This window comes from Oreochromis aureus, linkage group 11 (genome assembly GCF_013358895.1).
Source record: "Oreochromis aureus strain Israel breed Guangdong linkage group 11, ZZ_aureus, whole genome shotgun sequence".
Taxonomy (NCBI): Eukaryota; Metazoa; Chordata; class Actinopteri; order Cichliformes; family Cichlidae; genus Oreochromis; species Oreochromis aureus.
The window spans coordinates 9,895,884-9,913,119 of NC_052952.1; the positions used below are offsets into that span (position 1 = coordinate 9,895,884).

At 38.4% G+C, this 17,236-nt stretch overlaps 1 protein-coding gene across 8 annotated transcripts in view; it reads left to right on the forward strand.

The window, feature by feature from the left end:
• The window catches only part of cobl (cordon-bleu WH2 repeat protein), a 51,760-nt gene that overhangs the window by 11,079 nt on the left and 23,445 nt on the right, over positions 1 to 17,236 (forward strand). For 5 of the 8 annotated variants that reach the window (XM_039619561.1, XM_039619560.1, XM_031742681.2 and 2 more), the window contains 6 exons: positions 2,681 to 2,891; positions 4,667 to 4,895; positions 7,185 to 7,229; positions 7,898 to 7,986; positions 8,270 to 8,341; positions 15,881 to 16,063. In XM_039619561.1, coding sequence (XP_039475495.1) covers positions 2,681 to 2,891; positions 4,667 to 4,895; positions 7,185 to 7,229; positions 7,898 to 7,986; positions 8,270 to 8,341; positions 15,881 to 16,063 — 829 coding nt within the window. The remainder of the gene's footprint in view (positions 1 to 2,680; positions 2,892 to 4,666; positions 4,896 to 7,184; positions 7,230 to 7,897; positions 7,987 to 8,269; positions 8,342 to 15,880; positions 16,064 to 17,236) is intronic. The other 3 variants (XM_039619564.1, XM_039619563.1, XM_039619565.1) reach the window with 3 other exon arrangements.

Genomic DNA, 17,236 nt, shown 5'->3' on the forward strand with positions numbered 1-17,236 from the left:
ATTGTCACATGTGTCATGACCAAAAGTTTTGCCCATTAATCTCATATTATTTGACTATAAAATGTTCATATATCTGTAGCTGTTTTATTTATATCTGGAAATACAAATCTAATCTAACCTTAGTTTATTGTTAGTTCTGCGATATGATTCTATAGGTTGATCTTCGTTCACAGTCATCAGAAAAACTGTATGTTTGTTGCTCCTGTGCATGTTTTGTTTACCGTGCCAGCGGGGCCTCGTCAAGGGGTTCCATTCCAATTTCCAACACACGCTTTGTCCCAGAGAGTCAGTGGCTGAGCTGCTAATGCTCTCTGTCCCTAATGAGGTTATCGTCTGTAGGGCAGAAAATTGGGGATGTCTCTCTTGTATAAAACAACAAGAGACTCTTTTAATAACTATAGAGAATGTATCACCATCAGATGCCTCTGTATACTCATCACTAGAAAAACTATGTATCCTATTATTGTCATAGAAGCTTTCTAACATGCAGAACTAATATAATAGAAGAAGGGCCTGAAAGCTGAGGCTCTGCCATTCCACTTTTAAATATTCCACAAACCACAGGTTGTTATGACACTATGAAGGTAAGACCTTGTATGACCTATGTTTAATAGAAGATGGTCATACTATGATCAATGTTGCTTAAAACATCAGAACCTGTTGCTATGACAGAGGGATAAACACAAATCATTCATACAAAGGCTCATTCACTACCTCCACCCTAAGGTCAAAGTGCAGACTCCTCATAAACTTATATCATCTGTTATATTCTGTAGTGATAGTTAGTGATTAAATTCAAGGACTAAAAATAGCACATATAGGAATGTGCCAGCACATTGCAACATATCGTTTACGATAAAACGATATGCTTTACGGTTATGGGCTTGGGACTTTTTAGTTTTATGTTTTTTGCACTTAAAGGACATGCTGTCTCATTTAAACACATTCCAGTTATGACTATACCGGAGATGAGGTAATTCTCTACTTTAAAAGTAAGTGACACAGTGGTTGAATAAAGATATGGCATATCTTTGCATTCTTCTGATCTCATAAACTTCAGTTATTAATGTAATGTTCCAGTGTTTTTTTTTTTAGTACTTTTATTCCTGCCTTATTAATCCTGTGATTAAGGGAAGGTGTGCCTCACAAAGGACTCAGAAACTCTCAGAGGCTTTGCTCTAGTTAACGCACCTTTGCCGCTCTCTTAAAGCACAAACTTATTTCACAAAAGTCGAGTAGTCATGTTAAATAAACGTGATCTCAGTATTGACAAAATAGAACAAGCTATAGGATATTTGCTATAATCAATCAGCACGAGCGTGATTGTGGGTTTATTTTGTAGTATTTAGAAATAGTGAAAAATGTATTGGTGCAGATATAGCACTAGACATGGCATCTATATTGCAGGCATGATAGTATATGTTATTACTGAATTAATACTGTGGCTTATGCAGTTAGTTAGTTGTTTAGTTTTTATCTGGTTGTGTGTTTTTGTTGTCATGCTCATATTAATATTATTATTAAACCTAATATATAATTTTTATGACCGCAGTGTCACACTTCATGAATCATCTAGATGCCCTGTGCACCCTCGTAATGTAATTTGTCACACTTTAAATATTTACGATAGATACTTGAAACTACAGCTTAGTAATGCTTGACCATAACATGGCTAAAAATGATCCTAGGTGAACCAGGGAGGTATATATTCAGTGCTAGAGTAAATAAATAGAAACAAAATAGGGTAAATACTTAGAGATAGCCATTATGTTTTGGCATGTTTTGTATGATATGAATCTCGAGAAGCACATCAGACACTGGGTCTGTTTTTGGTTTTAGTTGCAGTCTGCGTCCATGTGTTAGTGATTGTCAATGGTGCTCTTTGTAGCAGTATCTCTCTCAGTTCTGTCATCTGATCTCTGTTCCCAGAAAACATTGGAGACTGTTTCTAGGTTTCTTTATGTGAGGATTGACAAGTAGTACTATAGGCCTCCACATGAGCACCGCAATCCAAACAGGCACACAAAGCAATGGGCATAAGTGAATGACAGAGGCATTATTTTTTATGCCCAGTGCTTTGTCACTACCTTTTTTGTAAAGACTTTTAGATGGACTGCACAGGTGAAATCTTCAGCAACCACCTTACCTTTTATAGAGCATATGGACGTGCTCAGGTTTTAGTTCTACTTCACATACAGTATGTTATTTTTCAGTCAGTGTTTTGCCTTATTAAACAATAACATTAATTTTTGTAGGGTTTTAAAATGGATAAGAACTTTCTCAGAAAAAGGTACTACTGTTATACAATCAACCTCAAATGAATGAGAAATATTTGTACAGAAAGAATTAAGATGAAGGCATTGTTTTGATGTTCATATTTAAATCACTGCTGCTGTCACTGTGTCTGTATTTTGTCTGTGGAAATGCCTTAGATCAAAATACCACCCATTGTTTTTAACAATTTTAAGTGCATCAAGTGAGAGTGTGGGATTGTTTCATTCTGTTCTCTTTACTCGAGCTAAGCTTCGAAGACTTTGTAACCCTAGCTTTTGTCCTGCCTCCCTTTCTTCTCTTCTCATTTCTTCCTGCATTTCTTTCTTAAACACACACACACATACACACCCACACACACACACACACTTTCCCTCTCACTCCTATTATCTCTCTCTTTCCCTCTCAGTAAAGCACTGATGGATCTGCTGGTTGAGCTGTGTAGTCGCTACCACCTGAATCCAGCTCTGCACACTTTGGAGGTTCTGTCTCCTGAGGGCCAGTCTTTGGGCTTCAAGCCAAACGCACTGTTGGGCTCCCTTAACGTGGCCTGTGTGCTTATCAAGGAAAAAGTCTCGGAGGAGAAAGTGGCGCGCAGACCAGCACCCAAAGTGCCAGAGGTGAGTTGCAGTGGATCCTGACACCTTGAGCTTCCTCCTGTTTTTGTCATATGTGCTTTGTATGTTGGAGTATACTGTTACAGCATATTTAAAACCTGCAAATGTTTTCTTTTTTATGCCTGGCTTGGATTTGTGTTGTTTTGATCGCACAAAGGTTTATCTCATGTTTTCACAAATCAAATTTGCATTCACTGCAAGTCTTATGTAATGCCTGTCCCTGTCTGCCTTTTATCACTGACCACTGGCAGAAAGCATGGCCAGTGAATCCTGTAAGGGCCATTGCTAAGGTAGGAAGCTGGTTGGTATTAAACTGGCCAGCATTTCTGAGTCCCTTATTGGAGTTTATAAACTGGTTTTAAGTCTAGTGTGCTTTTTCTGTCTTATTGTCTGTCTGGATGTTTTATTCTATTCAGCATCAATCTTTTTCTCTCTGCCTTTTCTTGTCTTCGCCTTCACTCTCCTCCTACCGTTTGAATATTTGATGAGTACCTTACCTTTAGTTACCATGCATTATTTCTCTGCTCTTCTCAGGGCTCACTGGCTGCTCTCTCTCCCTTTGACCCCACCTGGCCTTAGGCCAGAGGCTGACACTGTTTCAGACAGCACTGTCAGTCATTGGTCTTCTCTGTTTTATCTCACATCTTCTCATTATGTAACCAATTTGAACAGATCAGATTAAATAGCTTGTTTCAATTGCCAGTGTATTGGATCCACCCAGTAGTCTAATATGTTAGCCCAGCAATAAAGTCTACGGTTATGGAAGAAGTCGTTCACACTGCTATTGAAATGTGTTTTGTTGATATAATTGGGGTGTTCAAAATGTAAGAAACAAAATTCAGTAAAATGCAAACATTTAAAATGAGTGTAGTACCTATAAAATTGTCAGAAGTAAGTAATCAGAATCACAATGCTTTATTAATCCCTAAGGAAATTATGTAACTAAACTGATTCACTGAACAATAGTTAAACATAAATAAACTGTTTGTCCTTTCCCGATGCACCAGAAAAACTAAACGGAAATGGCTATCAGTAACAAAGTAAAAAATATTTCAGTTTTGCACCTTATTTTAATATTACATTATACTATCAGTCACCTGTTTTGGTTGCTAATTTGATTATTCATGGTTAGGAAAAATTGCTTCAGTCACAAAGATGGGAAATTTATTTTTGTCTCCATTTAACCTTCTGATAGTCTGGAGTATTTCAACCATCTATCTATTGACCATATTAGCAGAAACATTAGAATATACCCATGTCACAGGCTAAAAATACTGTTGATTTTAGAAAACCTATGACCATCAACCTGAACATTTTCATATATAATGGGTAAATTATAACATCTTAGCACCTCTTCCACAATTTGCTGATAAGCTTGATACATTCACGAAAGAGGCTGCCAAGTAGTACTGTGGTAGAATTGTTGCGCTTTCTTTTATTGTTATTTCTTTTTCTTTATTATTGAAGTGTCATCCTCTCTGTGTTCTCCTCTACTCTTTATATTTTTAAACCGAAATATGCTATTGTACATCAATCAGAAATATAACTATATATTATATATATAGTTAGATTTAATACATTTTTAGGAAACAAAGTTGATCTTATGGCATTTGTCTTTTAGGCTAGGTTATGTTATCCGTCAGTTAACTTTGTTGTATTTTTTCCCTTAACTACATCGTCCTTTTTCTTGACTTGATGATTCATCCTTGATTAGCTTTTAATGTCATCCAGCTGTTTGCGTGTCTAATTTTCTCCATCATTTTCCTTTTGTGTATCAGAAAACTGTGCGATTGATGGTGAACTACCATGGCAACCAGAAGGCCGTAGTACGGGTGAACCCCTTGATATCGCTCCAGGCTCTGATACCAGTCATTTGTGACAAGTGTGAGTTTGACCCTACACGTGTCCTGCTGCTGAAGGATAGCATCAGTCAACGCGAGTTACCGCTGGACAAAACTCTAGCAGAACTCGGGATCAAAGATCTCTACGTACATGATCAGAGGCTAGGTAAGCCTTAACTACCTGACCTTATTTCTCTTTGCTCTTTGTGAAATATGTCAGATAACTGTTACTATTGTTTTCACAGTAGCACAAAAGATGATACAGACCCTAAGCAATGATACTTTTTTCTTTTGCCTAACTTTTAATGTGGAAATATTTATTCATTAACCTGTGTAATGCTATAATGGAGAAGCTGCACAGTCTCACAGGCAAACGAATACACATATCATATCACACACATATCACTAACCATATTTACAAAGCTACAGTCTTTGCAATGGCTGCATTGATCTGGAAACAGGAGAAGGAAGACAAGATGGAGTTTTTTTCTGTGGATTTGATTTTTAATAAAAGCTAAAGGTTTTTCCTCTCTGTTTTATCATCGGTGAACCGTGTTGGTCAGGCAAAATTTTATCTGTGGCTTGTATGGGAGGAACGCAGAGTGAAAAGGTGAATAGAAGATAAGAGTTGATAAGAACTTACTACCTTGTGACTGTAAATGTAACAGCAGCTACCTGTGATAATAAATGATAAATAAATAATAATAAATAAATAATGATAATGACTTGAGCGAATTTAAAGTTATCAGGAGTTTACAGAGGTTCCAGAGAAATGGAGCTAAGGTCTGTTTTCAGAGTCAGAATCAGAATACTTTATCAATCCCTAAGGAAATTATGTTTCCCAAATTATTTCCCAAAGGTTTCCACACAAACTGGAAGGCTTGTTGCCACCACAGAAGTGGTGAGAATTAGAAAGAATATATGTTTAAGGCAATACTGACAAGTTACCCCTCTGTTATTCCGTATGTCGGTACAGGTTGGCATAGACTGGTTAGCATGCTATATTCAGTATTCAGTATAAATCTCAGTTGTTGAATTTTCACATTGTTTAGATAAACTCTTAATTGGGTTCCTTAATAACTGTATTTTGTTTTAGATGTCGCTGAAATGTTTGGTACTTTGTGCCATCTATAATGTTGCAAATCTTATACATCTCAGCAGACACAGATTGTCAGATTAGTTTCCTGAATGTGGCTAAAGTTTACAGTACTAGCACCGGTAACCCTCCTTCCTTGCAGGTTAGCGTTCACGCTCCTGTGCTGCATGTGGTTACACATCACTTTGGTTACGTGGTTATATGCCACTTTACCCTGACACCACAGACGTACAACTGCTCATCGTTTTCTTCATCAAAGTACTGTGCAACCGTGCTGATTTTTGCATCTGTCAGCTGCTTGCTCTTCACCTTGCTCAAATGCACTGTCTAAAACAGAGAGAAAGAGGGTTGGAGCCCTCTGTCTGTGCTGTAGCCCCAGTTTTTTGCAGGTTGCATAATAACATCAGGTGACTGCTGTTGTAGAAAAAGAGCGTTTAAAATCCAAGGGGACTTGCTAAGCACATACCTAAATCTTACATATTTCACCTCTAACTCCAGTCACTTTAAAGCGAGTGTCTGCACATATGTTCAAAATTGTATTAACTTTTTAAAAGATAAAATAATACTTTGCTGTGCTGAATAAAACTACCTGGTAAACATAAGATGTAACACTTAAGATGATGATGGATGATGTGAAATTTAAGCAGAGAAAGGATGTTATCGTGGATACTGGTGTGTGCTTTGGCTTGCCCTGCTATTGTCTCACAGTATCTGCTGTTATCCTGTCCATACAATGGCTGAAATATTGAGCTTTTATGAATTATGTACAGCCTTTGTATTAATACATAATTCACCTGAGGGGCATTTGGGATCCTTCATGTAGTATGAAGTTATGGTTGTTTACTGCGCGATTGTCCACACCCACTGGTATTTATAGTTAAAGATTCTCTTGTGATCTCACAGTAAAAACGTGTATTTTATCACTTACGTGATGTGACAAGGAAACATGTAGAACATTATGTCACTTTTATGGTCAAGCACTCTTGTGCAAGATTTTGGTAATCAACAAGGCAACCCAGTTTCCCTTTAAACTTTAAAAATAAGAAATTTCTTTCTCAGCATTTGGTATGCTAAAATGTTTTTGGTAAATCGTAGGGTTCGAATCCTTTCCAAATCACTGCCTCATATTTTCAGTTACATTTTACACAGAGTCCTACCCTTTTGAAAACATAGTAGTAATGTGGTTTACTTTCATTATTATGAGGCCATTATACAAATGACTTCCTCTTGTGAATCAGTAGTTACGTAGTGCATCGGCTGTGCTGTGACACTACGAAAGCACAAGCACAGCCGCTCTGTGATGTAGATGAGTTATCCATTAATGACGTTTGTGTTTTTAAACTTTATCATGTTTTGCAGCTTTCCAGCCTAAAATGGCTTCTGCCCCTGCACTTAACTACACAGGTATTAGACGTATATATTGTCTGTCTTAGCGTTGGCACAACTCAAATACATGTGGTTGTTTAACCCAATGTATCGCTGCTTGCTTATTAACCCTGCTTCGTTGCTGCATTGGATATTAACCATTAACCAGCCATATTAAAAGAAATCATTTGTTGCTCTATGTACTTTTGATAACCTGCGTGATCATCAATGCCTTAAGGCTTTATTAATAAAGTGGCTTGCTTCTGCCTCTTTTCAGAACCCAAACTATGAGTATTAGCCCTTAAATGTTTGATAGTTAGTTTACCTTCCCTCTCAGTCCTTGAGTCTGTAGTTTTATCACGACACATTCTTACTTACTGCTTAGCTGATTATAAAGGTTGGGTAGAGGTGGACCTGAGGAAAAGCAAAGCTGCAGCTCCCTCTGCTGAGCAAAACTGGAAGGTTAATTTATTGCCTTTAAAACAGGTAAAAGGTATCTGTTTGGAGTAATATTTAGAGTTGACTGACTGTTTTTAAAAAAAACACTTTATTTTTTTCTGTTAACCTTATAACCATATGTTAACCTTTTCATTAACCTGTGCATGGAGAAAAAAACCACACGTCTTTCCTTTGTTCTTTCCTCCCGTTCTTTAATTATAAGGTGCTTACGTTACTTTCCTCCTCCTGCTCTTGTTTTACTTTTTTAGACTTTGTTCGCTCCAGTACTGGCAGTTTGGACAGACCAGAAAAAAAAGGCCTCCTGGGTATTTTCCAGTTCAGCAGGAGGAAATCCAAGGTAAGACTTGTTCCTGGCCAATATGCTGTATATGTGCAGGAAGTATGTCTGAATCATGAAATAAGAAAACAGCATGGACATCATTATAATTCTGCCCTTAGTTTTTGCATTTAATTATTTAGACAAGTATCATTAGAAAAATAATAGTGTGAAGTAATTTACAAACTAACCTTTAGCATCATACTTATAGGCCATTCATACTTAACCAACTGATAGCTGAGGCAAGCTAAATGCATGGCTGAATAGTTTGATGCTGCATGTTAGTTGTGCCTTCCGTTTGCAGACAGAGACAACATCTGTGGACATGGATGACTTTGATGATAAAATAATCCAAAACACTGACACACAATCCTGTGTAAGTATGTCTAACAATTTTTACAATGTCCAGAAGGGAAATAAAGCTCTCATCTTAACTTGTTAACTGAAGTTCCAGTTATTCTGTACAGAATAACTGGAAATAATACTGAGACTACTTGGGCGATCGTGGCTCAATACTTGCAATCGGAAGGTTGTTCCAGTTATTCTGTCCATACAGAATAACTGGAACATAATACAGACTACTTGTAGGGACTGACTGCTGTTTGTGCAAATTGGGAACATACCTTGGAGCCAGTGGCTTTTACCTTAAGTTGTGTTCATTATCATTGCTTTATTTTTTTAATATAAGGGATTTTCAAAAAATGTGTCATAATGAACAGGAGGACTTTAGCTTTAAAACGAGCATTAGCAATAGAGCAGCACTGCTAGTACTATGCCACCTGTGTCCTTTGTCATCACCTTTAGTGCTTGATTTTGGATTGCATTTAACATTTTACTGACTTGTACAGTTAAGACTATTGAAAGCTTCCTGTTGGTGCCTCAGGGTAAATTGTCCTACACGAGTTATATGTAGAATGTAGCATAATAGCCGTAATTTCACATGTCAACAAATACAAGACAAATGTGGATGAAAGTTGCCTTGTTATGTGCAATAAAACTGTCTTTTGACAAGGGCATATACTGTGCCTGGTATTTGCATGAGTAGATAACAAGGACCCATGGCAAGTTTGTGTTTAAGACCCACAGTCACAGTAATCCATCCATGACTGCGGGTCAGTAGTATTAAATTCATCCTGTGGCTTGAGAGTTCTGGTTTTTACATTCATTTACTCACTTTTTCTTATGTGGCAGCTGAAAAAGTGATACAACAGTCACTCCAGTAGGCTTGCTCTGTTTTTAGATGTTCTTCATATTCCTGTCTATGAGAAATTTTGATTTGGATGTGTCATGTTGGACCTCTACTGTTGTGTGTCACCAAAGCCTGTCACTTTGGCCAATCATCTATTAGTTTTAATTGAAATTTTAGTTGTGTCAGCTTTAAAAAGTAGTTCTGTAATAGAAACCCAACATTCCCTTTTGACCAACAACTTGATGACACTGCAGGAAAACAAAAAAACTTATAGCAGGAATAAATCTCCTGTAAATCCAGGCTTACGTACAGGAGAAATCTAATACAGAACCTGTTGGGGTGAAGGGAAGAGGAGGAAAAAGACAAAAGAGGAGCAGAGAGAGCTGTTAGAACGAAGACCAAGCACAAACTATGGTGCAGAGAGACGGGATTATTTCAATGCAGTAATGTATGCCGATGTCCTCCAGAGGGCAGTCATTCTATAAGATTAGTCAGCAGACTCTCAAGCATCTGTTCATCACAGGTCTTTATCACTGCAGTTCATATCACCATTACATTTTCTTTTATACAACCATCATCCATCTGTTTAATTTTGCATCTGAGCACTAATTTGGTAGCACGTATCTAATTTGGATACATACATATATATATTTTTTATTTTTTTAGTGAGGACTTGGTCTCTCTTATGTGTTTGACCAACTACATTTAAACAACATTGGAACCCATAAAAATATAAAAGCATTTGAGCTGATTTTAGATTCTGAATCTGAATTCTTTGTAAAGTTAAATTTCTGATCATGATAAACATCAGTAACATAACGTAAAAGATTTTCCTCCAAGATTTCTCTCCAGTATATCCAGATGCACATTTAGACGCTGCATTTAGCAGCACTGAAGCTGTTATAGCCATAACTAAATCAATGGCATTTGATTACATTAGCCTGCCTGGCTCCCTCCTATTCAGTACACTGCTCCTCTAAGCTTGCCCTTGACTCCACCCTTCCAACTTTGTGTCTACTGCCTAATACTGAGCATTATTAACATTATCTTCTTCTTTTCCTTTTCCAGCCAGTCCTCTTTATCCTTTTTTATTCTCTTCATTATCTTTAATTATTTCTTAAAGATTTTGCATATAGGGATCACAGTGTAGTTAAAAGGAAAAAAAGTCAGCAGACTATGAATTAAACATCAAAACTGTCATAGACACGGCACAAGTCATTTAGTTTACTGAAACACTGAAAAGTATGAAAGACAGTTTTGTTGGATTGATTTATATTTCTTTTTTTTTTATCACCCTTTCTACTGGACTTTAATGCAGCTTTTTTCCCCTATGATTGTTTCTCAGCCTGGACAATTTTTAGACCACACGCATGCATTTGCACACACCAGAAAACACACACCCACAGAGTGTTATCAACCCAATGGCATCACATTACCCTACCTTGGCTACATTAGCACTAAAAGCCCAGCCTCTTATCTCTAATTGTTCATTAGGGGCTAAACTACTGTGTGTGTCAGTGTAAGTGTGTGTGGTCATAAAACATTAGCATGGTCAAATAGCGTTATGTCTGGGAAGACCTTATTCTAAAGCAAACTCACTTATAAAAGTTTTTTTTTAAATATAGATTTTAAAATATGTGCAGTATTTATTTGTTCTTAGCTGTTTAGGGAGTGGCATTGCTTAAGTTCCTCTAATACATAAGAATAAGTTTTTTAAACTTGTTGACAGGATCCAACTTCTACCCCCACCTTTGTTTGTTAATACTGATCTAAGAAATATTAAAGGAAGTTAAAGCTACAAGAAGGCATGCAGACAGCTGGAAACAGAACCTTGATAGTCTGCAGATCTAATTTCAGTTTCTGAAAAATCCTTAGAGTGAACAGCAGCTGGCTGTCAAAACTATCAGAGCCTTTCATCTTATCACCAAAAAGCAACATAATCCCAGGCTGCTTATTACTGACTTAAAGTTTTTCCTTTACACCCCCCCTGCTCCATACTTGACATCAGAGCTTCTACCTGTGAAAAAGTCTATCCATCTTTTCTGAAAGTTCACCAGTTTGGTATCAGGACTGTCCGACCTTCAGTTAGCCATTCTGGGTGTCTCTTGTGGACTAGCAGCTGGTTCATTTGTGCTGCCAGACACTCATGGAGTGCAGTCTGTCGAGGCCTAGTGCTGTCCAACTCTTCATACTGGGGACCTTTTCTTGGATGTCTGCCACTGTGATGGTTACTGGACCCTGTTGCTGGCATCTGCTCTTAGATCCACTTGCCACTGAGCATTGTTGTTTTAGGTTGCATCTTTCTCCCATATGCTCTTCCAATACTGCTCTGTCTCCAGCCTTGGTGATGCTGTTCTTATATTGTTCCCTTGCTACTGAGAGTACACCTTGGATGTTTCCATGGAGAACAGCTGGTTTATTCTTCTCCTGCCTTCTATCTCTCTGGTATACCTTTTCAAGAGGTTAGCCAAGGCTGTGAGTCTTTGCTTGGCAGTTTCTAAGGCCTCAGATATAGGCAGTTTGCTGTATTTCTCAGGTACCTTCTTCATTTCACCTTTCTGCAGCTCCGATAGTTGGCTTACTTCCCTCTGTGATACCTTGATTTTGGCCTCCAGTCTCCTTCTCCATGGAGGTTACTGTTCCTTGTGGCTGTTCATCTTGTAGCCAAGCATCTCACTGTTCACTGTTGCCATGATGAAGATCAGCTTGTTGGTGTTGATGATGTTTGCAGTAGGAATTTTCCTTAGTGCTGCATTCACATCTTCTAGTAGACTTTCAGAGGGTATTTCATGTATCCTGGATCCAGGTTTCCAGTTTCGCCATGATCCCCTCTTTCCGGTCAGCTACTCTCGCACTCAATGCTCCTTCTTCCATTGTACTTGGGGCCTGGTACCCAATCTCGGGTGGGGGTAATGTCTCTCTCCTAACCTGTTGTCCTGGCTCCCCCTTGCCGTAGCATTTGTGCTGTACCTTATGGATCTCTAGCTGTGAAAGCAGTTCCTTCTACTCAATGTTGGAACACCAAGCTAATAGTTGTTTTGCTGTCAGTCTGGATGCTGGGTATCGAAAGTTCCATAGGTCCCACATCCTATTCATGTAACCTCTTCTACTGGAAACGGAGTAGCATTCCAACAGGGCCCTGTTCTTATTTCCTTCAAGCTCGGGTCCTACCAAGGGACTTGGAGCTTGAGGGTCCTGTGCAGTATCTTAGTTGTTCCTAGGACTGCGCTCTTCTGGACAGAGATCGCACATGTTGTTCCTGGGAACTGCTGGAGCCACTGGCCTAGCTTGGGAGTCACTGCACCTAGTGCTCCGATTACCACTGGGACCACTGTTACCTTCACCCTCCACATCTTCTCCAGCTCTTCTCTGAGCCTTTGGTACTTCTTCAGCTTCTCGTGTTCCTTCTTCCTGATCTTGCTGTCATTCGGTATCACTACAGCCGTCTTCTTCTGCTTGTCTACCACAACTATGTCCGGTTCGTTAGCCACCATTTTGTCCGTTTGTATCTGGAAGTCCCACAGAATCTTAGCTCAGTCATTCTCGACCACCCTAAGAGGCGTCTCCCATTTTGATCTCGTATACTTCTTAGTATACAATACAATACAATACAAGTTTATTTGTATAGCACATTTAAAACCAAGGGTATACCAAAGTGCTTCACAATAATCCAATAAACAGTAAATGATAAAACCAGTAAGTCATTGAAACAAATTAGAATAAAAGAACGACAGAAGCATTAAAAGATAGGAGAAGGGAAAATTCAGAGTATCAAGAAAATGTCAAAATGAATAATGATACAGCAATTAGTGAGAGGTAAAGTTTAGCATGTCGGAAATGCCAGTTTGAATAAATAAGTTTTCAAGCGCGCTTTAAAAGGTTGAATGGAGTCGGAGGCACAAATGGTAACGGGAAGACTATTCCAGAGATTTGGTGCAACAGAGACAAAGGCACGATCACCCCTAGTCTTCAGGTGGTGCCTAGGTTGAGCCAGAAGTAGCTGACCAGATGATCGTAAGGCACATCTAGGAACATACAAACTCAGGAGGTCAGCGTATACTTCTGTATACTATGCCGTCCACTTGGTTATGGCGTTCCATGTATGCCCTGCCTACTAGCATGTTGCACCGTGCTGTTAAGTGCTGGATTGTCTCATGGGTACTTTACACAGCCCCCACCTGGGGTCTTGCCTGATGTGATAGATTCCAGCCTCTATGGATCTTGTGCTCAGAGCTTGTTCCTGTGCTGCCATGATTAGTGCCTCTGTGCTGTCTTTCAGTCCAGCTTTGTCCAGCCACTGGTAGGACTTCTGGATGTCAGCCATTTCCTCTATCTGCCGGTGATACACACCGTGCAGGGGCCTACCATTCTGTATATGTATATATATATATATATATATATATATATATATATATATATATATATAATATATATATATATATAAGTATCATTTATATGTCCATAAAAACATGAAAGTAATTCCCAGGAGATTCAGTGTGTAAGGCATGATCCTAGTTATACAGAGCTTCAAAAGGTTGACTTTGTGTTACACACTTTGTAATTATAAATGTGCTGTGAACTCAGTTTCCCCCCCCAAAGAGCTGGAGTACCTTTTGTTCTGTTTTCCTCTCTCACTGTTCCCACACATTTCAGATTGTTTACCAGGGTGAAAAGGGTGAAAAAGTCAGGGAGAGTTCATGTGAATTTTCTACTTTGAACATTATATTTTTGTTGAGGTGAAAACATACTTTTGTTTTTGAAGATTGCATATGGGAATCACATCAGTCCTCTCTTCCAGCATTTCTTTTTTATTCTGTCAGCCTCTGTCTGCCATCTCCTGTGTCTCTGCATCACTCTGATGTTACTCCTGTCAGAACATAGATGCACAAGTCACACAACACAGCGAACTGTTAAAAATGACAGAACAGGCTTGTGGCAAATATTTCATATATATATATATATATTTTCTGCTTTAGTTTCAGGTGGTTCTGTGTTAATATTCCCCTTTAAGCCTTCCATTTGTGTTTTCACAGTCATAGACATATTGAGTTTTGCCGTGGTTATAAGGATAGAGGAAGTTAGAAGCTTTTATTTTATTACACAATAGTAAATGATATATTAGTGATTATATATTAGGAGGATAGTGTTTACCTGTCTTGTGTCTTTGCATTATTGCTAATACTTTGGATATAAATGGCAAATTGGTTTCAGATGATTTCAACAAGATCAAAATGTCAAAGAAAGAAAATGTCATTGACTTTTCTTTTTTATGTTACCTCTTTTTCTTTTTTAACTTCAGTAGAAAGCAGCAGGCTAACCCAAAATTTATTATTTTGCAGAATCTACAATATCAGTTGTCTGAATGTGGAAAAAATGCAGGCATGCTATACTTTCCTACTCAAAGATTTCTTTTTTTTTTCTAAAGCCTCGTTCTTTTCCCATCCTTCCCCACTGTGAGATGTTATAACCTAAGGCCCAATTAATCCTAATGACCTGAACTTTATGCTCCTTTTTGCTCTGCTTTTATGTTGTATCCAGGCATTGTCTGAACTCATCAATTAATCTGCTTTAAAACACTTTTCTTTTCTTCGATCATGGGGTTTTGAGCTGTGGTTTTGGTGCTCCTGTTGTTGCAAGGGTCTGTACCAAGCTGAGCCACAGGAAGGTGGAGGTTTTCACGAGCACTTTAGGCCCTCTTTGATCAGAAATCGAAACCCATTTTTCTTTCAATGCTTTGGTCAGGAGCAGCCACCCTTTGAAAATGTGGTCGCACTCTCAATTTGATCAAATGTTGCCATAATTGTCATGACTGAAGAATAGACTGTATTTTCAGAAATGTTCCTGTGCATTGCATTCATAGTCTGTGCACGCGTGCATGTTTTTATTCATTTTGTTTGTGGTTTTCCTAGATGTGGATGTTAAGAATACACGTGTCAGCTTTTACACTAAACATAACCCTTGAAATCAAGATTGTCAGTGAGTCAACAGGATATCCTGCTGTCTAATAGTTTTCAAGTTAAGTTTGGACACATGTCATAAACCAAGAAGCAACTGGGTTTCATTACACTTAGTTGTGATTTTTGACCCAAGCAGAGTTCTGCACCATTTCAAATGCTGTGCTAAACATGTTCTTAAACTCGTGTGAGTTTTAGCCCCTCATCTCCAAATATGCTAGTTAACATGTTAGATGAACCCAGAATGAACTGGATTTAATTTTGATTTGATGAACAGCGGTCCCCAAGCCTCGGACCGGTACTGGTCGTGAGTCATTTGGTCGAGAGTTGAGGCTCAGGTGTGAAATGTATGGTTTTCAGGGTTTTTATCAGTTTTCAGCGTTGTTTTGTTATCGTTTTTTATCGTTAACTCGGTTTTCCTGGGTCTTTTCACGGGTGTTATGAATAAATCTTCTTTTTTTCGGTACCGGTACTAGTTTTATTTTGTTCTATTCATCCGCGACACCTTAAAGGCCGGTCCGTGAAAATATTGTCGGGCATAAACCGGTCTGTGAGGCAAAAAAGGTTGGGGACCGCTCTCCTTGAAAATTTAATGGCAATGTAACCATCAGTCATTTTTATTCTTACAAGTCAGTGATCATATTTGTTCCTTGCTTTGAACTAACTACAAAAATGTTTTTCAAACTCTTAAATTTGTACATTTTTTCATCTGTCTCCTCCTCCCACTTGTCAGTCTGATTCCCTCTCCTTTTATTTTTCATGTTATCCACAGGACGTGTCCACAGTATCTGGGTTCTCCAGTGGACCTAATTGGTCCGGTACCTTGGGCCAGTCTCAGTCTGTCGCCAGTATCCCGAGGTTGTCTCCCAAGGCTGAGACCAAGAAGAGGAGAGCCCCACCACCGCCTCCTGCCCCTGCACCCAGATTGGAGCACACTACAGTTGAAAGCTATCAGGTGAATAAACAGTTTAACCTGTGCCAGATTTATGTGAGTTGCTCTTTATGTTTGTGTTTCATGACAACGCTTGGACTGGAATTTTGAGTTGTGAAACTGAATCTATATCCTGCGTTTTAAAGCAGTAACTTATACCAGGAAACACAAATGAAATGAGTTATTATATAAAAATGTACTGTATATGCGCATAACTTAAAAACACAATTTCAACATGATTGGCATCATTTTAATGACAGCTAATTTTGTGCATCTTATGAAAAATCTGCATCCTGGCAAATAACTCTCAGCTTTCAGCACTGACCTAATGGAGTATATTTGAAAGCTGCAATCAGTCTGATGCAGAATTTCCTTTGGGTATTCTGACCTCAAAGTCAGAGTGACCTGTATTGTCTACAATAAGCAACAACTCCCTGCAGTCTCATTATAGTGTTATGGAGGCATGCTACTAAATGTTGTTTAGCAACCAACATCCTTCTGCCCTCCCCCTGATAATAGGTTTTGTTTATTTTAAGGAGCCAGTGATCTTGAAGAACATTATTCAGTGTCTAAGCATTTAATGGATTTTTTGCTTAATTATTTAAAAAAAGAGCAGAGTATGGAGTAGAAAAGACTTCTGAGAAATAATGTGTGTACTGGAGGGGGGCGCAAATACAATCCTAAAAGATTTTATTCACAGTCTCTTGTTCTCAAAACACAAAAAAATATGTAATAGAACAATCATTATTAACTAAAAGCACTAAAGTTAACTTAAAAATACAAAGCATTCATAGTCCTTTAGCTGATAATGAGAATCAATATTTATCAATCAATATAACTCTAAATTGGTGTCCTCTTTATTAGAATAACTGAAACGTAAATATAGATATTTTATATTCCTGTGTTTTGCAGTCCTTTGTGACTCTGAGTCATAGGCTCCTTATAGCTGCTGAGCAGACAGAGATGGTAATTTATCTGTCCACCTGTCAGATTAAGAGTTATGACAGATACCAGGGCTCAAATAACCAGACACCACCCAGACTCACAGGAGCAGCTAGAACAGAACAGGAGTTGGGAAGGTTATCTGAGGACTTGATGGACAGTCTAAGAATAGGTTTCTTCATTTTTTCCGTATGCCTTCTCTAAACTGTTAGCCTGTCACATGTATCGTAATGCAAGGTCCTACTGTGGTGCAGG